This window comes from Monocercomonoides exilis (genome assembly GCF_001643675.1).
Source record: "Monocercomonoides exilis strain PA203 chromosome Unknown scaffold7-2047599, whole genome shotgun sequence".
NCBI lineage: Eukaryota > Preaxostyla > Oxymonadida > Polymastigidae > Monocercomonoides > Monocercomonoides exilis.
This window is the reverse complement of record NW_027150552.1, coordinates 695,748-713,830: the sequence shown is the minus strand read 5'-3', so window position 1 is coordinate 713,830 and position 18,083 is coordinate 695,748. Positions and strand designations below refer to the sequence as shown.

Below are 18,083 nucleotides of genomic sequence, written 5' to 3'. Positions count from 1 at the left end.
AGTAAAATGATGTGAAATATCAATAACTCAAAAAGGAAATAAAAGAAAACTGTCGAACTTTTTGGAAATCTTTTTTTTTCCATTGCATTTTCCAAGCAGAATAGAATACAGTATCAACTTTTCCATTTTTGATTTAGTTTATTTTAGTAATAATTTCTTTGTTCGTTTTTCAAATGAAAAACATCACTCAAACTTTTGTTGATAAAACTGCACTAAAATGTTATTAAATGAATGAATGGCTCAAAAAAAATTGACATTAAAAAAATCACTTTTATTCTATTTTTTTAAATTCAAGATTGTCTTCTGAAATTTTGTCCTACTTCACGGAATCTTCTTGTTTTTCCTTTGAGCCCAGAGATCTTCCCAGTCTGGAGCGTTGTTCTTCGCTGCGTTGTACGTGCCCACTTGCAAGAGATGACGGCTCGAGGCTTAAACTATTGTGTATTTCGTACAAATGAGACATATAAGTCGATGAAGGATTCGGGTCGCCGATGGATGTCGATGGAGAATCGGTGGATGAGGAATGCAACTGCTGCAGAGAAGAATGAAGAAGCATAGGATTGTGTTCAGACTCATCTGCGTATTTGTAGAAAGTCGACGAATTGAGTGAAAAAGGCGGAGACAGCGGAACTGCTACGGAAGGAGATTGGCTGCGAGGGCTTGTCGGTGCATCAACCAAATTGAAAAACGATGATATATAATTTTGTGATGCCATTGACGAAGAAGAATTAGAAGTTGAAGAAGAAGAGGAGGAAGAAGAGGAAGGAGAAGAAGACGTTTCTGCAGCTGACGTCGATGATGAAGATGACGATGATGATGAAGATGAAGAATGAGGAGGTGCTAACAACGAAAATCCCCAGTCTGATGAAAACAGATGATCATGGCTGTTCGAAGAAGGAGAAGACGGATACGAAGCATCAGCAGAGGACGAAGAGGACGAAGAATGAGAAGAGAAGAAAGAGGAATGAGGATTCGGAGAATGAGAAAGAGGCGGCGGAGGAGAATTGAAAGAAAAAGAGTCGAGGCCGAGCGAATAAAACGGATGGCTGTCGTCCAGCAAAGGCGGAGGCGAATACCTCGGCGAAAAGGGAGGAGATGTGGCAGACAGAGCATACGGCTGGTGTGTTTCAAAGGAAGAAGACAAAGTGGAATCCAGCGGATCTGAAGAAGGCTCCATCAGCTTCGGGGATGTGGAGTCGGCTGTTTCTGCATCCGAAGAAGATGATGATGAAATAGTTGGCTTTGCGGTTGGAGAATCATTCTGTGTTGACGTATTGGAGTCAATGGAAGGCTGTGGATATTCTGTTTCTGAAGACGGATAAGAGTAAGATGTGTTCGAAAGAGAATAAGTTGCAGCTGATGATGTCGAAGCTAACGCAGCCGTGGAAAAGAAACTCGGCAAAGTTCCATTTTGTGAAGCCATTTGCTTTTGTGTGTCAAAGTTTCTGTATTGAGACTGCTGTAGAAGCTGCTCGTTGCTGTCAACTGACATCGAAACGTCGCTCAATGAAGACGGCGAAACAGAAGACAGATGCGACGACACAAACGAAGAAGGCGCAGGTGAAGAGGCAGAACAGGCAGACGCGGTGGATGAAGACAGATAAGTATACATTGGCGGCGGGCTGTTGAACTTCTCCCGCTCGAACAGAGGAGAGAAAGACGCATATGGATAGGCATTCTGGAAAATAGAGAATTATATAAACATCAAGTATAAAGACATTATGAATCATCAACGATTAATAAAAGAATCAAAAAAGGTTTTAAAATACAAAGAATTCAACGATAGTAATTTTTCAAGTTCAATTATTCTTAAAGGTAAAAATTCATTTTCATAAAAATATATATCACACAAGCTTCCGAAACACACCTCTCCTTGGCGAACATGCTCAGGAACGAGTGAAAAGCGAGAATCATATTGTGGTTGAGCTGATGGAAATATTGACAATGTTGATGGTGAATGAACAGATGAGCTAGGCTGAATTAACATGGTTGCAGGAGATATAACTGAAATAGAAGAAGAAGAAGACGACGATGAAGACGAAGATGAAGAAGAAGGCAAGTACGGCGAGTTGCTGGAATCTGCCTGGCGAGGCAAGTTCTGCCCAGAAAGAGGATTGGCCCTGTTTGCAGGGAGCACACTGGCGTGCGATGAAAAGAAAGCTGGAGGCGATTGCATGAGAGGCGGAGCAGGCTGTGGTGGGATGGAAACAACAGGCGGAGTTGTGACTGGCTGTTGCAGCATCTGCCTTGTTAGACGGATGGACGAGGAATGAGGAACAGAAGAAGAGGAGGAAGAGGAAGAGGAGGAAGAGGACGAAGACAAAGATGAAGGAGAAAACGAGCCATCTGTTGATTCAGAAACTGAATGATGATATAATTTGTGAGGGTAATTGTGCTTCGTCCCTTCGAATTCGGTTGAGACTCTTCCGTCTTCGTAAAAGTTTCCTGCTTTCTCGTTGAATGAATAAGGTGGCAATGACTCAGAAGCATCAGAGCGATTTGACTGATCATTTGGATAGTACATCATGTCTTCCATGCTGATTGATCTTTTGACATCCTTCTCTTTCAAGCCAACTCTCTCAATTTCTCTGCTTCTTGGTGTTGTTGAACCGGCTGCTCTGTTGCGAGTGTTACGTATAGGCGGAGAAAGAAACAGAGGAAGCGGAGGAAGAGGAAGAGGAGGAGTAGCTGTTGAGGGGAAAGAATGAATAGAAGGAGAAGATGTAGAATAAGATGATGATGCTGATGCAACGTGGGGAGATGCAGAAGTTGACAGATGAGAACGGCTTATCCTGTCAATTGCAGGCGATAAGTTGGCAAAAGCAGAGGTAGGAGTTGGAGGCAGATCAGGCATCGAAGATTCATTGAAGGCATAGCTTGGTGGAATGATTGATACATTTTTTGAGATTTTGCTTTTTTGTCTGTTGCCAATCACGGTGTTGATTACAGATGGAGTTGAATACGAAGAGAAAGAAGAGTAACTTGAAGAAGTAGCAGTTGAAGAAGAATAAGCAACAGGCTCACCTGGAACTGGGGTAAGAGGAATGTCTGAGGATGAAATAACACGCTTAATTGATGACACATTTGTGGATAAGCCATCCTTTGAAAGTGAATTTTCATTGAGAGATCTTCTTCCTGTGTTATTTGGTGTATCTTTTCTGTCTAACTCTTCGAGTGTAAGTTTTGGTATAATGCGTGGTAACTTTGAGAAATTATCACCATTTAAATAAGGCGAAACATAAGAAAACGCTCCCGTCTTTGTTGTTGATGCGTTTCCAGCTGAAGAATTCTCTTCGTTCGGTTTGTCAGTTTTTTCAATCTGAGAGGAGCGTACCCTTTCAACCTCACTCGTCTCATTTGCCCTTCTTTCGTTGCCATCGCTGACTGTCGAATGCTCTGAATAAGTTGAATACAGTTCTGTCTGCATAAACTCATCTATGCCATCTTCTTCAATCAGATCAAAAAGCGAAATATCTTCTTTGCTTGCTTGATACTGTGGCTGCATCGGATTCAAATTGAAGTCTTCTGCATTCTCTTGGCTTGCATTCATCTGATTCTGAGTTGTTGCCTCGTTTTCACTGTGTTGTGTTCGTGATTGAGCATTTGATGGGCTTTTTTCGTTCACTTTTTCTGACTGATAAACATTCAAAAATGTCTCCTTTTTCGCTTGTTTCGGTTTGTTTGGCTCCAAAATACGTATTTTTAGCTGTCTCTGCTCTCTTTCTCTTCGTTCTCGTTCTCTCAGCATCCAGTCTTCGCTCACAAACATTCCGTACTTCTCTTTTTCTCTGTCTTTTTCCCGTTGCTGTCTTTCTTGTTCTCGCCGCTCTCTTTCCATTCTCTCTTTCTCCTTCTTTTCTTTGTCTCTTTGCTCTTTTTCCAATCTCTCCTTCTCTTTCTTCTCTTTGATTCTTAATCTCCATTCTAATTTCTCTTTTTCTCTTCTGATGCGGTCTTGTCTTTCCTTCTCTTCTCTTTCTTTCCTTTCTCTCTCTTCTTTCTCTTTTCTTTCTCTCTCTCGTTCCATTCTCTCTTGATGCTCCTTTTGCATCTGAAGTTCTTTTTCTTTTCTTTTTCTTTCTCGTTCTGCTCGCTCCCTCGCAAAATTCTCCTTTTCTTCTTTCTCTCTTCTCTCTCGTTCCTCTTTCTCTTTCAATTCTTTCAATTCTTTCTCTCTTTCTCTTTCTTCTTTCAGTCTCTTTTCATCCTTCTGTTTCGTCTGTTCGCTGGCAATGGAATCTGCATTTGATGTTGATTGCATTGCTTGCATGGCTGTTGAATTACTATCATTGACAGAAGCGACAGTTGTATTTGAAGCTGAAGAAGGAAAAGATGTCGTTGTTGATGTAGATGCTGATGTTGTTGAGGCTGGTGTCGATGTTGCTTGATTCTGTTTTTGCTGCTTTTTTCGCTCTTTTTCTTGACTTTGCTTTGAAGAAGCAAAGTTCCCTGCAGTAGATGATGACGATTGTGCTGATTGGTTGCCTTCTCCTCCTTTTTTCTTTGCTTTCGGCACATTCTTCCACAGTTCTTCCACTTTCTTCATCTGTTTGAGCTGTGCCTCTTCGATGTCCTTCTTCTGCAGATAAGCAATCTCCTCCATGTACTTCTTCTCCTTCTCGTCTCTTTTCAGCAGATTCCATTTGTTGTGCTTCCACCCAACTATTTCCTCAAGCTCGCGAAGACGCTGGATCTCAACATCAATCACACTCCACTCTGTCTTGCGAGCACTCTTTGACGAAGAATAGCGCTTAAGCAGCTCTTGCTGTTGTTTTGTCTGCAGTTGTGTGGAGTTTTCATTTGCCTGCTGAGACAACAGCTGTAATCGGAGTTGCCTCTGCTTTTGTAAGCAATTAGAGGCAAAGAGATGCAGGTTGTTTGAGTGGTTGTGGCTGTGGCTCAATAGAGAATGTGTTCTGTGTGAATGATGACGAGGATGATGGTGGTGGTGGTGGTAAGGGTACTGGAATGGAATCTCGATTGGAATAAAGTCTTCTAATGAGCTCAAGTCTCTTTCAGAAAAATCGTCATCATCATATGAACTGTCAGAAAATAAAGAAGTGGAAGAAAAAGAGGCAAAAGAGGTGGAGGAAGACAAAAACGTCAAAGAGTCTGATGTTTCGCTCAGTTCATTCACTGCCGCCTTTTGCTTATAATTGCTATTCTTATCTGCTTCTCCGTTGATCTTTTTCGATTCGCTTCTTCTTTCTTTATCAGTTGTATTTATTGGCTCACCATTGATTTTATTGGAAGTGCTTTTGCTTGAGTGATGCTTTCTCCCTATTTTGCGTTTTCTCTTTCTTTCATTCATTTTCTTTTCCAGACTTCTCAATGTCAGTGTATCATCATAAAAATCAGTACTTGACTCATTTTCAGAATCTGTTAGCATTTCATCAATTTCATCTTCATGCACATTTTTATTGTTGAAAATGTTTTCTTCTTTATTTTCTTTTTTCTCGTTTTTACCTTCTCGCCTTTTCCAAAACATCCACCACGCAACTTTCTTTTCATTTTTCGTGTTTCCTTTGGAATTCTTTTTGCTTCTTCTTTTTCTCGTCTTTTTCTTCATCTCCCTCGGAATCCTTCCCACAACATCATCTTCATCATTATCCCATCCGCCTCCTTTGCTTGTAGCCATCTTTGAAAGAAGCGGAGGAAATGTTTGAATGTTGTCACATTCGTTTACTGCCATTGCGTCCTTCACATTGTCAACACGCGGCATTTGTGTTGGTGTATTTCTTCCAGTAAGCTCCTTCAGATACAAAACAAATGCGTTCTCTTCCTTAGTTCCTCCTTTTATGTTCCTCTTCTCAATGTTTCTGAGGTGTCTGAAAGTGAGTTTAACGATCCGTACGAGAAGCCTGTGGAGGAAGAGAGAATAAAATCCCAGGGCGATCACAAGCGAGAAGTGGAGCATCTTCACAAACACCTCCCACAACGTTGAGATGATGCTCAATGCTCCTGCTTTAATGCTTGGCCAAAGCGGCTTTTTGCCTTCTTGCTCGAGCATTGCCGCGATTTCTCGTTCTCTCTTTCTTTCTTTCTCTCGTGCTTTTTCTCTCTCTTGCTCTTCTTTTTCTCTCATCTTTTCTCTCGTCCTTTCCTTTTCCTTTTCCCTCTCACGCCGCAAGTTTTGTTCTCTTTGCTGACTTGAATAACTTGAGGAAGATGATGAATGTGTTTTAAAGCTTGGATAGGAATGGAGATAATCCAACGATGAAAGTGGATAATTTGGTGGAATCCACTCATTCACTGAGCTTCGATGAGGATCATCATATCGATGAGACAATATCTGCTGCTGACGCAAAGAAGGAAACTGAGATGTTGGCAAAGCTAATGTTTTGGAAGCATGTGCATTTGTTGCTGATGGAATTAAATGAGAGCGAAGCGCGGATGATGAGCTTTGAAGTGCGCCAGATGAAACTAACCGCGAAGAGTTGGATGAAGAAAATGATTGTGTCATCTGACGTTGAAGATCTGACGGGTGGAATTCTGCCAGTGAAGAAGGATATGCCGAAATGTGAGAAGAAGCTTGTTGACTTTGTGATAATGACAGTACATCATTTTTCCTCCTGTTTGCATCGCTCATGTAGGATCCATCTTTTGCTTTGTTTTGATGCATCAGAACACGCTCCTTGTATTCTTCAAGATTTTCTCGTTCTTCTTCCTGTTGGTGCGCTTTCTGAATGGAGAGAACGAGTTCATAGGTGACAAAAAGAATAGTAATGACAACGAATCCGATCCAGAGCCAAGAGAAAAACCGCAAAGATGGCGATAGACTGAGCGAGGATGAAGGGAAAAGCAGCCAAATGATGATACGTAGAAAAAATGATATTTTTCTATTTGAAGAAACATTTTCGGATGTGCATATGTGAGAGGAAGAATCAAAGGCCAAAGGAAATGCGGAAGAAATCTTTTTTGATTGTTGAGTTTTTTTGGAGGAAGATAGTACGGTTTTCGTTAGTGTTGCTGAATCAGTCTTTGTAGGGGAATTCTTTGATGCAATTGTTGACTCTAGCTGATTTTGTGACGTTTCATTTGAAGATAAATCATTTTTTAGTTGAGTTGATAGCATTTTCACTGATGCGTTTGTTGCTTGAGAGCTAAATAAAAGTGCAGGTGTGGTAAATATGTACTTTCTTGCATCGTTGGGTATGTTGCATCCATTCTCTCTGCACGAACACCCCATTACGAGTGAACTGCCGAGAACAATTGGCACTCCAATCACATTCATTGACGATATTGTTGAATGAGAATTGCCATCTGAAATCGAGTCAAGCAATGCTCCATTCACATTTGATGCATAATTTGTGTCTAAATTAGAATAGTCTTTGTTGTTGAAAGAGTCGTCGGAATGGGCATAATTATCTTGTGAATCAAAAGATTGAATGCTTCTGTTAAATATAATACCTGGCAGAATAACAGATCCGTTCCACGTTTCTCGTAGCTTTGAAACAACAGTGCCAGAAGATGTTACAAACGGCGCATAAAGCAACGAGTGTGACTGTTGCAAATAAACGGAGGATGAGTCAGAAATAAGTGTATCATTTGTTGCTCCGCCAAGGTTATCTCTTCCATAACTTTCAAGACCATCTACAATACAGAACTGTTGAAACAAGTGTGGCTTGCTATTTTCTTCTTCCTGAGATCTCAGAATCACAGCAGCAGCTGCAAAAACCTTTGCCGCGAAAGGAGAGAGCAGAAGAACGCTGCGAATGAGTGGAAGAATGGCTTCTCTAATGACAATCCCAATGACAATGGAGAAGGAGATGTCCACAATGACAAAATACAGCAGAGGAGCAAAGCTAAAGTGAGAGCTTGAAACTGTGACATATGAAAGTATCTGTGTAAGTTCGATTGCAGACAATTCGTATGAATGATGCTTGCTTTTGTGGGAATAACGATTGTGATGGTGTTTGTGATGACTGTGGTGGTGGTGTGCATAATTATCATTGTTTGAGTGAAATGGATGCAAATGAGAATGAGAAGCAGCATTTTGTTTGTATCCCTGTGAAACTGTTTGGGGAGAAGTCATTGCAGAAATGCTTGAGAGGTTAACAGACGACAAGTCATCCAACAACCCAGAAAACACCCCTGTCTTTCCTTCAGATGATGAAGAAGACGGATCAAAAGATCGAAAACTCTTCATTGTGTTCAAAGGCATCTCAAACAGCTCGCTTCTCTTGTTCTTTGATCTTCTCCCAGCTTTTGTGGATAGCATAATCTGATAGAAATCTTCCTCGTCTAACAAATCATCGTCAAATGAATCGCTTTGTCTGTTTAAATAATTGTCGGATGTTGGTCTTAAAGCAGTGGATGATAAGAAGACGAGAATACGAACAGAAATATACACAACATGCAGCATTGTAGACAGCGCAGCCAACTTCACAAAAACAGATGCTGCAATCCAGAAAAGACGATAGAGAAGAACAAAAAACGAGTACATAAAAGAAGAATAGAATGAATCTGAATGGAAAGCTGAACGGAGAGCAGAGAAAAAGGCAAGATGGGATGAAAGAAGCGAAAGTAAAGGATGCTTTGAAAGTGAATTTGGAGATTGAGAAAAAGAAAGTGATGAAGATGTTGCCATTGAAGCATCATAAGTTGGAGAAAAGGGGGTATCAGTTGAAGTTGCTTCTGCACCGTTTTTATTTTTTGCTGAACTTTTTTGCTCTGTTTTCTTCTTCTTCTCAGCCACTTTCTGCTCCTTCTCGTTGATCCAGTCAGTGAGCGTTGCGTAATTCTGTGGAGAGCGCTGGGAATACAACATTTCTTGTCCAGTCGGAGAGAATAGAGAAGCCATCGATGATAGAGAAAATATGGAAGATTGCACAGAAGACGACTGCGAAATAGTATCGAAATATGAAGAGGCACTCGAATCAAATGGCAAATCTGGTGAAATTTCAGAAAGTTCTCTTAAAATTTGTGGCTTTTGCTTTGTACTCTTTCTGAAAAATGGGAAATTTGCTGGATAAGAAAAATAAAATGCAAGTTTATCTGCTAAATGGCTTGCTAACATCAGGATGTGGTCAATAAATACTTTCACATAATTTCTATAAAAGCACAATAAAGTTGACTCAAGAGAAGAGAAACAATTGTAAATTGTGCGCTTGTTGAAAGAGCGTATCAACGTGGTAGAAGTTACTGTCGATTGGTTGTCTTCAATTTGTTTTTTGTTCATTTCGTTTTCAACTACATCAGAACTTACAACATTTCCATCAGAATTCGCACTGTTATTATTTTTATTTTCCACTTTGCTTTCTCCTTCCCTTCCTTTTTCTTCTATTGTTGCATTTTCTTCTCCAACCTTCTCTTCTTCAACATTCTTTGCTTTTTCCAGTTCCTCATTTCTTCTTCTAATTCCTTCTCTTAACTCCTCCAACTGCTCCAACATGATTTTCTCCATCCTTTTTTCCTTCATCCGTGCCCATCTTGCCCTTTCTTTCTCCTCTTCATTCATCGCTCGCTTGTAAAAGCGGATCTTCATCATAATTTTCCCCTTAACTGCTTTGCTTGCCTCGCTTCCCATGTATTGTTGCATACCTCTCTGATGATAGCCTCCATAAAAGTTCAATCCAACATTGTTGTTGTTACTTTCCTTTCCATCTTCCTTTTTCCTCCAGTTTGCTTTCTCCTTTTCTTTGTCTTTCTTTTTCCCGCTTGAAATTTGTGATGCAACTTTCTTCCTCACCTGCTCAAATCTTTCTTTCTGCCTTTCTTCTTCATTCTTCTTTTCTTCCTCTTTCCTTTTCAGAGTCCGCAGAGAAAGCGAGCACAAACGCTGTGAACGAAGTAAAATGAGTGACTGTTCATTCAAAGTGGCAGAAGGAGCAAAGAGAAATGTGATGGAAGCATTCAACAGAGCAAAAGAAAGCCATAGATTGCGCACTGAAGAGGATGCGAATTGGAGTGGAAGAGAATTGTCTTGGAAGGGCGATGGTTGTGAAGAGGAAGAGGAAAAAGATGATGAATCAGAACCAGAATCTTGAGATAATGCAGGAGATTGAGAATTTGCATTTATTAAAGACGATTTTAGCAAAGACATTGTATTATAGTTAGATGATGAAATAGATACTCCATTGCTTTCTCCTTCAAAACAAAACAAATCTTTCACTTTTTCCCAATTTGCCAAAACAGCTGATGGAGCACTGAAATCTCCGTTTTTGTTCACAAATGCCAAATTCGTGTTGTCATTGAAAATATCTGAAATTACATCGTTTTCAGTTGATGATTCAACATCTGGAGATGAATGTTTCGTGTTCACCTGCGTTTGCTCCTGTTTAGAATGGACTTCTGCGTTTGCATCATCATCGTTTTTCCTACTGTTTTTTGTTGAATCTCTGCTTCTTGAGAACAAATGAGAAGACAGACTGCTCAGTGAAAAGGCATTTGCAGTCTTTCCATGGGGCATATTGTGCATTGCATTGACTTGAGGCAAATATCTTCTGAAAGAAGGGTGGGAAGCAAGAGACACTGGATAGAGCATCGAGTCAAAGGCCTCGCTGCTGAGCAGTGGAAGCCACACAATCATCGTCTGCACATGTTGAGACAAGGGATCGGAAAAGGAAGAGGATGATGATGCTGATGAAGATGATGAAGAGTCAATTTGACTGTCACTTGTTGAAGCACTCTTTTTTGAAGACTGCTTTTTATGTTTTTCCTTTTCTGGGAAATGAGTTGACTGATGATGCAAAGCAAAAGCAGACGAAGAAGATGAAGATGAAGAAGGAAAATGAGTCGAATGTTTGTTGTTGTCATTTCTGTTGTCAATCGCATCTTCATCTCTGCCGATCTGCGTGACAATTCCATACTCCTCATTCAAAGGAACAAGTGCAAATTTCTCGTATTTCTTCCTTCCCTTTTCATATGTCTTCAGATAATATGCAATTTTTGCTTCTTTTCTCCTCTTCTTCTTCTCAATTTCTCTTTTTTTCTCTTCCTGTTTCCCTCTCAAAATCACTTTTTCTGCGTGCATTTTGATTTTGTTCGAAGAAATGCGGAGAATCCGGGCATTCTCTTTTGCTTCCATTTCTTGTTCTTCTTCCATTCTTTTCTTCTCCTTCTCCTTCTCCTTTTCGGCTCTTCTTCTGTTTCTCTCTATTCTTTTGGCAATGCGAATGGCATGACGCTTCACTTGACTTGACTCAGCATTCCAAATCTCTCTTTCTTCTTCTTCGATTTGCTCCAGCTCGTTCAAATAGTCTTCTTCCTCTTCCTCTTCTTCCTCACTTCTTCCTTCTTTTCCTCCATTTTCTGTTTTGACCCCTTCTTTTTCTCCCTCGTCATCAGTTGCCATTCCATTCACATTCCCGTTCCCACTCTTTTGCTCTTTCATCCGAATGAACCGCCGCTGAAGCGAAGGCGATGCAAACCCTTCCAAAAGTGGCATTTCGCTTTCCAGCGCCATCTCTTTTTCTCTTCTTTCGTCGTCTGCCAAATCTTTCTTCAGCTTTTCTCTGAACAACGATGCTATCAGCAGCTTGCTGTCAACAGATTTGAAAACTTCTTTTTTGATTTGTTTCTCTTTTTTCGTGTCAAAAGGAAAATATTCAATGCTTTTAAAATGGCTTGCTTCATCATCTTCATCATCCTCTTCTTCTTCTTCCATTACTTCAATTTCTTCTTCTTCTTTGTCTTCATTTCCTTCATCTGCTTCGCTTTTTCCAACAACTTTTTCAAAATCAGCATCAAGTTTTGTGTTTTTCTCTTTTGCGTCATCATCATCATCGTTTCCCATTCTTTCTCTGTTTTTATTCTCTTTCTGTTTGTTTTCCTCATCCCATTCAGAAAGAGGCGGCAAGAAAAGATGAATAAAAGGTGGTGGAATCGACGGCAGGACTGAACGAAGGCTTCGAAGCCGCTCAGCTTCCGAGCGAAACCGTCGAGGAAGCGAATTGAATGTAGACAAAGGCAAAAGTGGGTCAAAATGACTTGAAGGGGATTCTGTTGAAGGAGAAGAAGTCGGAAAAGAAAAAGATGAAGATGATTTGTCATTTTCAGCTTCATTGGCGGTTCTTCCATTCTTGTTCTTCTCTTTGTCTGCATCTTGGTTCAGTCCTTCGATTTCATTTGGTGAGAATTGCTGGGCATGCAAAGAAATCGGCACAATCACCTCGTTTTTGATGTTCTTTTCGTCGTCTTCGTTGGCGTCCAAAATTCTCGACTTCACTTTGAACACGCGCCCTCCGTTGCTCCGCATCGCTTTGCTGATCGGATCCAACTCCGTTTCTTTTGCTCTCCCACCCGCTTTTGCCTCGTTCTTTCGCCTCGTCTTCTCCTTTTTCGAATTGAAACTATTCATCCCTTTCCAGCCATGAGCCTTCAAGCCTTCTCCAATTCCTCCTCCTCCTCCTCCTCCTCCTCCTCCATCGCCATTTCCTCCCTTTCCCTGTTCATTATCCTCTTCGCTCACTGCTGTGATCTCCACCGATGTGCAGTCTTCGAGAAACCGGGCAGCCACAAAATCTGCCATCATCTGCAAAGACGATGCGGTGTGCCGCGAGGCAAGCTGCAGCGGAGTGAAATAGGACGAGCGAAATGACACAGAGGATGAGGTGTTGAATGCCGACGGAGGGAAGCGAAATGAAGGAATGAAGCAAGGGTCGTCTTCATCACTCACATAATCGGGGTCAGTAAATGATGGTGAGACTGATGCTTGTGCTGTTGTTGTGAATGAAGGAGACGATGAATTGGAAGAGTTGGCTGGCTGAAGTGCTTGCGAAGTGGGATATTTGTTGATGTACAGTGAAGAAGGGATTCTCTCGCACATCTCCATTAGCGGATGGACAAAGAGAGGGAACAACGATTGGAGATGCGAAGGAGAAGGTGAAAATAAAGAAGAAGAAGAAGAAGAAGAAGAAGAAGAAGAAGAAGTGGAGAAGGATGAAGAGGAAACGGAACGAGATGATGCAGAAAATGACGAAGTTGGTGATGATGTTGAGGCAGAAGAGCGAGTGATGAATTGATTGCTTTCAGATGAAATAGTCTGCAAAGACAGCAAAATTGGTGGTGTCTTCGAAAAATTGAATGTGTTTTGCGAATTTATTGTTGGATTGATAAAATTCTTGTTTTGAGATGGTGAAGATTCGGAATAAAGCTGACGCTGTTGTTGTAGAGAAGGGAAAGAATTGAGCATTTGATTTGTTTTTTCTTGCTGAATCGATGAAAAAGGTGATTGAAAAGAATTTGCATATCGATTCAGCAGGCTGCTTCCAGATGGCAGAAACTCCTCAGTTGTCGAGGCGATGTTTCTGGCAGCTGACGAAGCTAAAAGAGGAAACAGCAGCGTCTCTGTGAATGAAGTTGAAGGACTTGGCAGCATCAACGAATAAAATGGAAGAAGAGCCGATGTCGACAACGGACAAACTTTTGGAGTGAATGCAGTCGACTGAGGAAGATTTTGAAGAGATTTCATGTTTGCATTTGTGAAAGAGATTGCTTTTGATGAATAGTAATCCTGATTTTGAAGTGATAATGATAAAATGAACTGTGAATTCAAGTTCTTCAACGGAAAAGCTCTCGAGCTCTCTGAAACATGTTCAGCTAACAATGTTTTTTGCATTGAATGATCGAAAACAACAAATTTCTGTGGTTTTGTAAGAGGAGTTGGGATCCAAGTCATTGCTTTCCAGAAAATGAAACAAAAAATGAAAAAAATTATTGTCAAAATTGGTGCTGAACGAATGAGATAAAATGTATGAATCATAATTGTAGATGGTGTTAGATCTTTTTTATTTCCGTGCATGTGTTTTAACTTTGAAGATGAACGATATTTGATTTTTTGTTTCAAATTGTCATTCATTAAAGATTTTCTCGATTCCGAGTTGAAAAAAGTAATAGGCATTAAGATATGTAAAAGAGACCTAAACGATTGAAAATTGCTTGTTTTGTTTTTTGTTCTGTCGATAAATTTTGTGTAGTTAATGTACTAGAAATAAGTAATATTGATTATTTTTGTTTTTGTGAAAAGCAATTAATAAAAAGAAATTTTTTGCAAACTTCTTTCAGCGATATCCAAGATTTATGAAATATATTGGTTAATACCCCCAAATTAAATATGTAGTCGAAAATAAAAAAAACAATAACAATCGGAATAAATGAAGGTAATCGAAGTTCGTGCACCCAGGTTGATATAGCAATGAACAAAAACATGTATACAAAAATTAATTGGGCCGCAAGCTTAAATAACAGCCTGCTTTTGGGCCTCTGCATCGATAAAACGCCCGAAAACAAATAAGCACCAATATGTACCTTAACTTATATTTCTGAGAGATCAAAGTTTTTTATTTCTTTTTGTTACAAAAATGGAGGGAACAGACCCATCTTCGGTCGCTCTTCAGCGTCTCTTGAATAGAAAGAGTTCAATTTTAGAATTAGAAGGTTGAAATTTTGTTTGTCTTTCATGAATTTTAATTATTTTTATAAAAAAGGATTTTCATATAATACTACAAATTTTACATCACCATATTCGGAAGCAACCGTAGAAAATCAAAAAATAAAGATGAATCCTCTTTTTGAAGGGGTTTCTGTCATATCTTCTGAGGATAGCCCTTTTACTTCTCTAACACTTCCTCAAGGAGTTGGAACGTTACAAATTACAAGCATTAAACGACATGGGAAAGACGTATGTTAATGCTTTAATAATTGACATGGGTAACTTAATTTTATTTTATTTAAGAAAAAATCTGTAAAATTGGAAATGTTTGAATTTTTGATGCTTTATTCTTTTTAAAACAGCATATATTTGTTTTAGAGCTGACAGCGGAAAGAGTGATGACAAGCTTGTACTTGGTGGAGATTTGCCTGGTTTATCCGTTGAAAGAACAAGGCTTGTTGAAAAAGGAGGAGATAGTAAGGCAGGCGATATGAATGTTATCGGAGGAATAGGGCAAATTTCTGGTGTACCATTTCTTGACTTCAGCGATATGACCAGATTTTTGATATGGTTTGCTTTTATTTTGTTGTTGAAATTATGTTGGGGTTATTTGTATTTCCAAAAAATTCATTTCCTAAAAAAATATTCAGTCCCCTTCCGCGTGGAGTAATGGCAGAATGTGTTTTGATAAGGAAAAAGGGATTGTTTCCAAAATATGAAATGCTTCTGGAAAAAGTATGTTGTTGCATTTTTGAACATTTTAGTTTTTTTGGGTCAGTTTGATATTTCTAAGAACTGTTCAACGATTTTAACTTTAAATGATCAATAACTTTATTTTCTATAACTCGTTTTTATTTCACACGATTTCATTGTACTGAACTTTTTTGTATTTTTCTTCTATTTAACATTTTTTATTAGGAAAATCTATTTTTGATGGCTTCGAAAAAGGAATCCAACAATTATTTAATCAGCTCTGTGTCTTCTGACATCTCCAAAACAAGCTCTCATTATCTAGGGAAGATGAAAGTGCTGATGATGAGTGATACTTATGTGATGTATGGAAAAGGAAGAAACCCAAAAACGCACATTCCAGGTTCGATTGTGTCTTCATCTTCTTCTGTTCCTTCAATGGCTGGAGGAAAAAGCGGACAGAATCAAGGTGATATTCTGTCTTCATCGCTTTTAAGAGAAGAGATGGGCTGCATTTCATATGTTTGAATCATTTTTTGAAGAGAGTTGTTTTTTTTTTAAACAATAATTGGAAGTGAAGTGGGGATATTCCATTTGAATTTATAATTTGCACCATGTTACTCATTCAATTTCCCATTAATATTTTGTGACATTTTCACTACGATATGTTTGTTGTTAAAGGAAAGCGATGGAACAGCGCTGAAGCAGCTGAAGTTGTATATACCGAGAGTGACTGAAGATGGCACACGCATTTGCATTCGCCCTCATAATCCAGCAGACGGAATATTGGCGCTTAAGCAAAAACCAGGCTCGTTGATCCCATTCATTAGCAGAAAGCCGCAAAAAGATCCAAGTTTGTGTAATGAGAAGATGGGAAGAAGAGAAAAGGAAAAATTAGGATTTTTATCATTTTTAGGTGAAATTATTGTGATTTTTTTTTTTATTTTTGAAATTTGAAAAATATGTGAACTCATATTTTTAATTGTGATGTGATTATTAGTGACAAAGAAGTTTCAGATGGACTTTCATGGAAGAGCAAAAGTCGCATCAATCAAGAATCATCAGCTAATTCCTGGAACGGACTCTGGTTTGTTATCTAATTATTGAAACTATTATTTTGATCATTACAAATATTCTGCAACCACTTTTGTCAAATATCATTTTTTTATAAAGAAAAAACTGAAGGTTTGTAAAACACTTATTTTTATTTGTAAAATTGCTTTGTTGTTATTTTTTATTTATTTATTTTTATTATTTCATTTTATTAAAAAAAATATTTTTTATTTAAATATTGGTTAAACAGAAGAACTGCCCACATTCTTTCAATTTGGAAAAATTGATGTTAATAAATTCTGCGTTGATTTTGCATTTCCATTTTCTCCATTTCAAGCATTTTGTATTGCTCTGTCAATTTTCGATGTAAAATAGATTGTTTTTTGCTTTCTTTTATTTAAAACTTTGCTTTATAATTATCATTTCAATTATACTTCTTTTTTATTTATTTGTTTTGTTTCAGTTGTTTTGTTGATTATAAGTTTTAATATTTTTTCAAGAATCTTTGTAATATTTCTTTTTCTTTTTTTGAAATTAAATTTTTTGTCATTTAATTAACTTCGCTTTTGGAAATATGTGAAAACTTTAAAAGTGTTCCACCAAAAAGAGAAATCAACTTTTTTTTTTCAAATATCACTATCGTTCTTTGTTTTCATCAACAGCGGGTACATATTTTAATTGGTGCACAGTATTTTAACAGTTTGATCTATTAGTATCAAAATATGTTATAGAGTTATTATTTTGTGAAAAAACCTTTTTGCTTTTTTCATTGATTGATAAAAGGAAATAATCACATATCTGAAATATATATGTCAAAATTTTTTTGAAAAGTTCATTTAGTTAAATTTTCAATAAAAATTAAAATTTCATAAATACATCAATTTTCTGTTCCCACTCACCAAATTTCACTGAAATGGAAATAGAACACAAATAATGTTTTTAATGACATTACAGAAAAGTTTCGAACGTGTGAACAGAATATTGATAAATATATGAAAATTTTTTAATATTTACAAATTTTTCAAAAAAAAACTTTTCAAAAAAAAATTGACATATGGGTGATTATTTTTGAAAACATATTTTTTCCTTCAAAAATTTCGGTTCGAATATTTCCCTTGAATATCAACAAAAAAATACGGAAAATGGAAAAGGCACACAAAAGATATTTTTGTCTTAATTTAATCCAAAACGTTTGATTTTGACACAATTGGAATTCAAAAAATATGGATATGAAAATTTTCAATCCATTTTCAAAAGAAAAATATAAATTCAAAACCCCGAAAAAAGCTATGATTTCAAAAATAATCACCCATATACAAACTCAAAATTTTGTATTCGAAATATAAACTGAAGTTTTATTATTTTTGTGATTTAATGACTATACCAAAAATTATTCTAAATCGAAAAAGTTTAGTTCAACATCGAAAAAGTTTAAATCAACATCGAAAAAGAAGAAAATTGGTTTAGAATTTCAATTCAAGTTTAAACCAAGGAAATTTTATTGACACAAATGTTGATAATTACAAATGCTTATTTATTGGAAATGCTTTTTTGTCATTTTTAACTTCTGTTTTCTTTGATAAAGACTGATATCAATCGATTTCTTTTCTTATTTTGAAAATTGAAAATGTTTTATTTTATCTGTTTCAAATGCAATTAATGAAACTCAAAACATTCCGTTTTCAATAAATGAAATAAATTTCTGTCTTTTTGTGCACAAAACAAGATCATGAATTATCCTATGACTTTCATTTTTTTCATAAATTCCTAATAATCTCCTGAACACATGTGAAGAGTTTAATTATAACTCAGTTTCAACCTATTTGCACTGTTTTGCACAAACACCAAAAAACATCAAATAATATTTTTCTAATTGAAATTGACGATTTTCTCAGATCAATAACTGAAAGAAAAGAAACTGACATGATTTTGAATTTTGAAAATTTTTATAAAATTTTTGATGATA

At 37.6% G+C, this 18,083-nt stretch overlaps 2 protein-coding genes across 2 annotated transcripts; one reads left to right on the top strand and one right to left on the bottom strand.

The window, feature by feature from the left end:
* Positions 1-78: 78 nt before the first annotated feature.
* Positions 79-14,223, bottom strand: MONOS_3677 (uncharacterized protein). The gene is made up of 3 exons (XM_067873692.1): positions 13,999-14,223; positions 1,868-13,927; positions 79-1,678 (listed from the first exon to the last, which is right to left on the bottom strand). The coding sequence occupies exons 1-3, from the start codon at positions 14,209-14,211 to the stop codon at positions 317-319; spliced, it is 13,635 nt and encodes a 4,544-aa protein (XP_067733348.1). The 5' UTR covers positions 14,212-14,223; the 3' UTR covers positions 79-316.
* Positions 14,224-14,278: 55 nt separating this feature from the next.
* On the top strand, positions 14,279-16,708 carry MONOS_3676 (putative tubby protein). Its single transcript, XM_067873691.1, has 10 exons — positions 14,279-14,379; positions 14,430-14,623; positions 14,678-14,700; positions 14,753-14,944; positions 15,025-15,109; positions 15,293-15,586; positions 15,746-15,917; positions 16,065-16,151; positions 16,238-16,249; positions 16,368-16,708. Exons 1-10 carry the CDS (start codon positions 14,304-14,306, stop codon positions 16,490-16,492), a joined length of 1,260 nt encoding a protein of 419 aa, XP_067733347.1. The 5' UTR covers positions 14,279-14,303; the 3' UTR covers positions 16,493-16,708.
* Positions 16,709-18,083: the final 1,375 nt, after the last annotated feature.

Coding starts and splice junctions, on each gene's coding strand:
- MONOS_3677 (XM_067873692.1), bottom strand. CDS start 14,211: ATGCAGAGGCCCAAAAGCAGGCTGTTATTTAAGCTTGCGGCCCAATTA. Junction 13,928..13,998: donor CTTGGATATCGCTGAAAGAA/GTTTGCAAAAAA, acceptor ACTTATTTCTAG/TACATTAACTACACAAAATT. Junction 1,679..1,867: donor AGCATGTTCGCCAAGGAGAG/GTGTGTTTCGGA, acceptor TCTATTTTCCAG/AATGCCTATCCATATGCGTC.
- MONOS_3676 (XM_067873691.1), top strand. CDS start 14,304: ATGGAGGGAACAGACCCATCTTCGGTCGCTCTTCAGCGTCTCTTGAAT. Junction 14,380..14,429: donor TTCAATTTTAGAATTAGAAG/GTTGAAATTTTG, acceptor TTTATAAAAAAG/GATTTTCATATAATACTACA. Junction 14,624..14,677: donor TTAAACGACATGGGAAAGAC/GTATGTTAATGC, acceptor ATTTTATTTAAG/AAAAAATCTGTAAAATTGGA.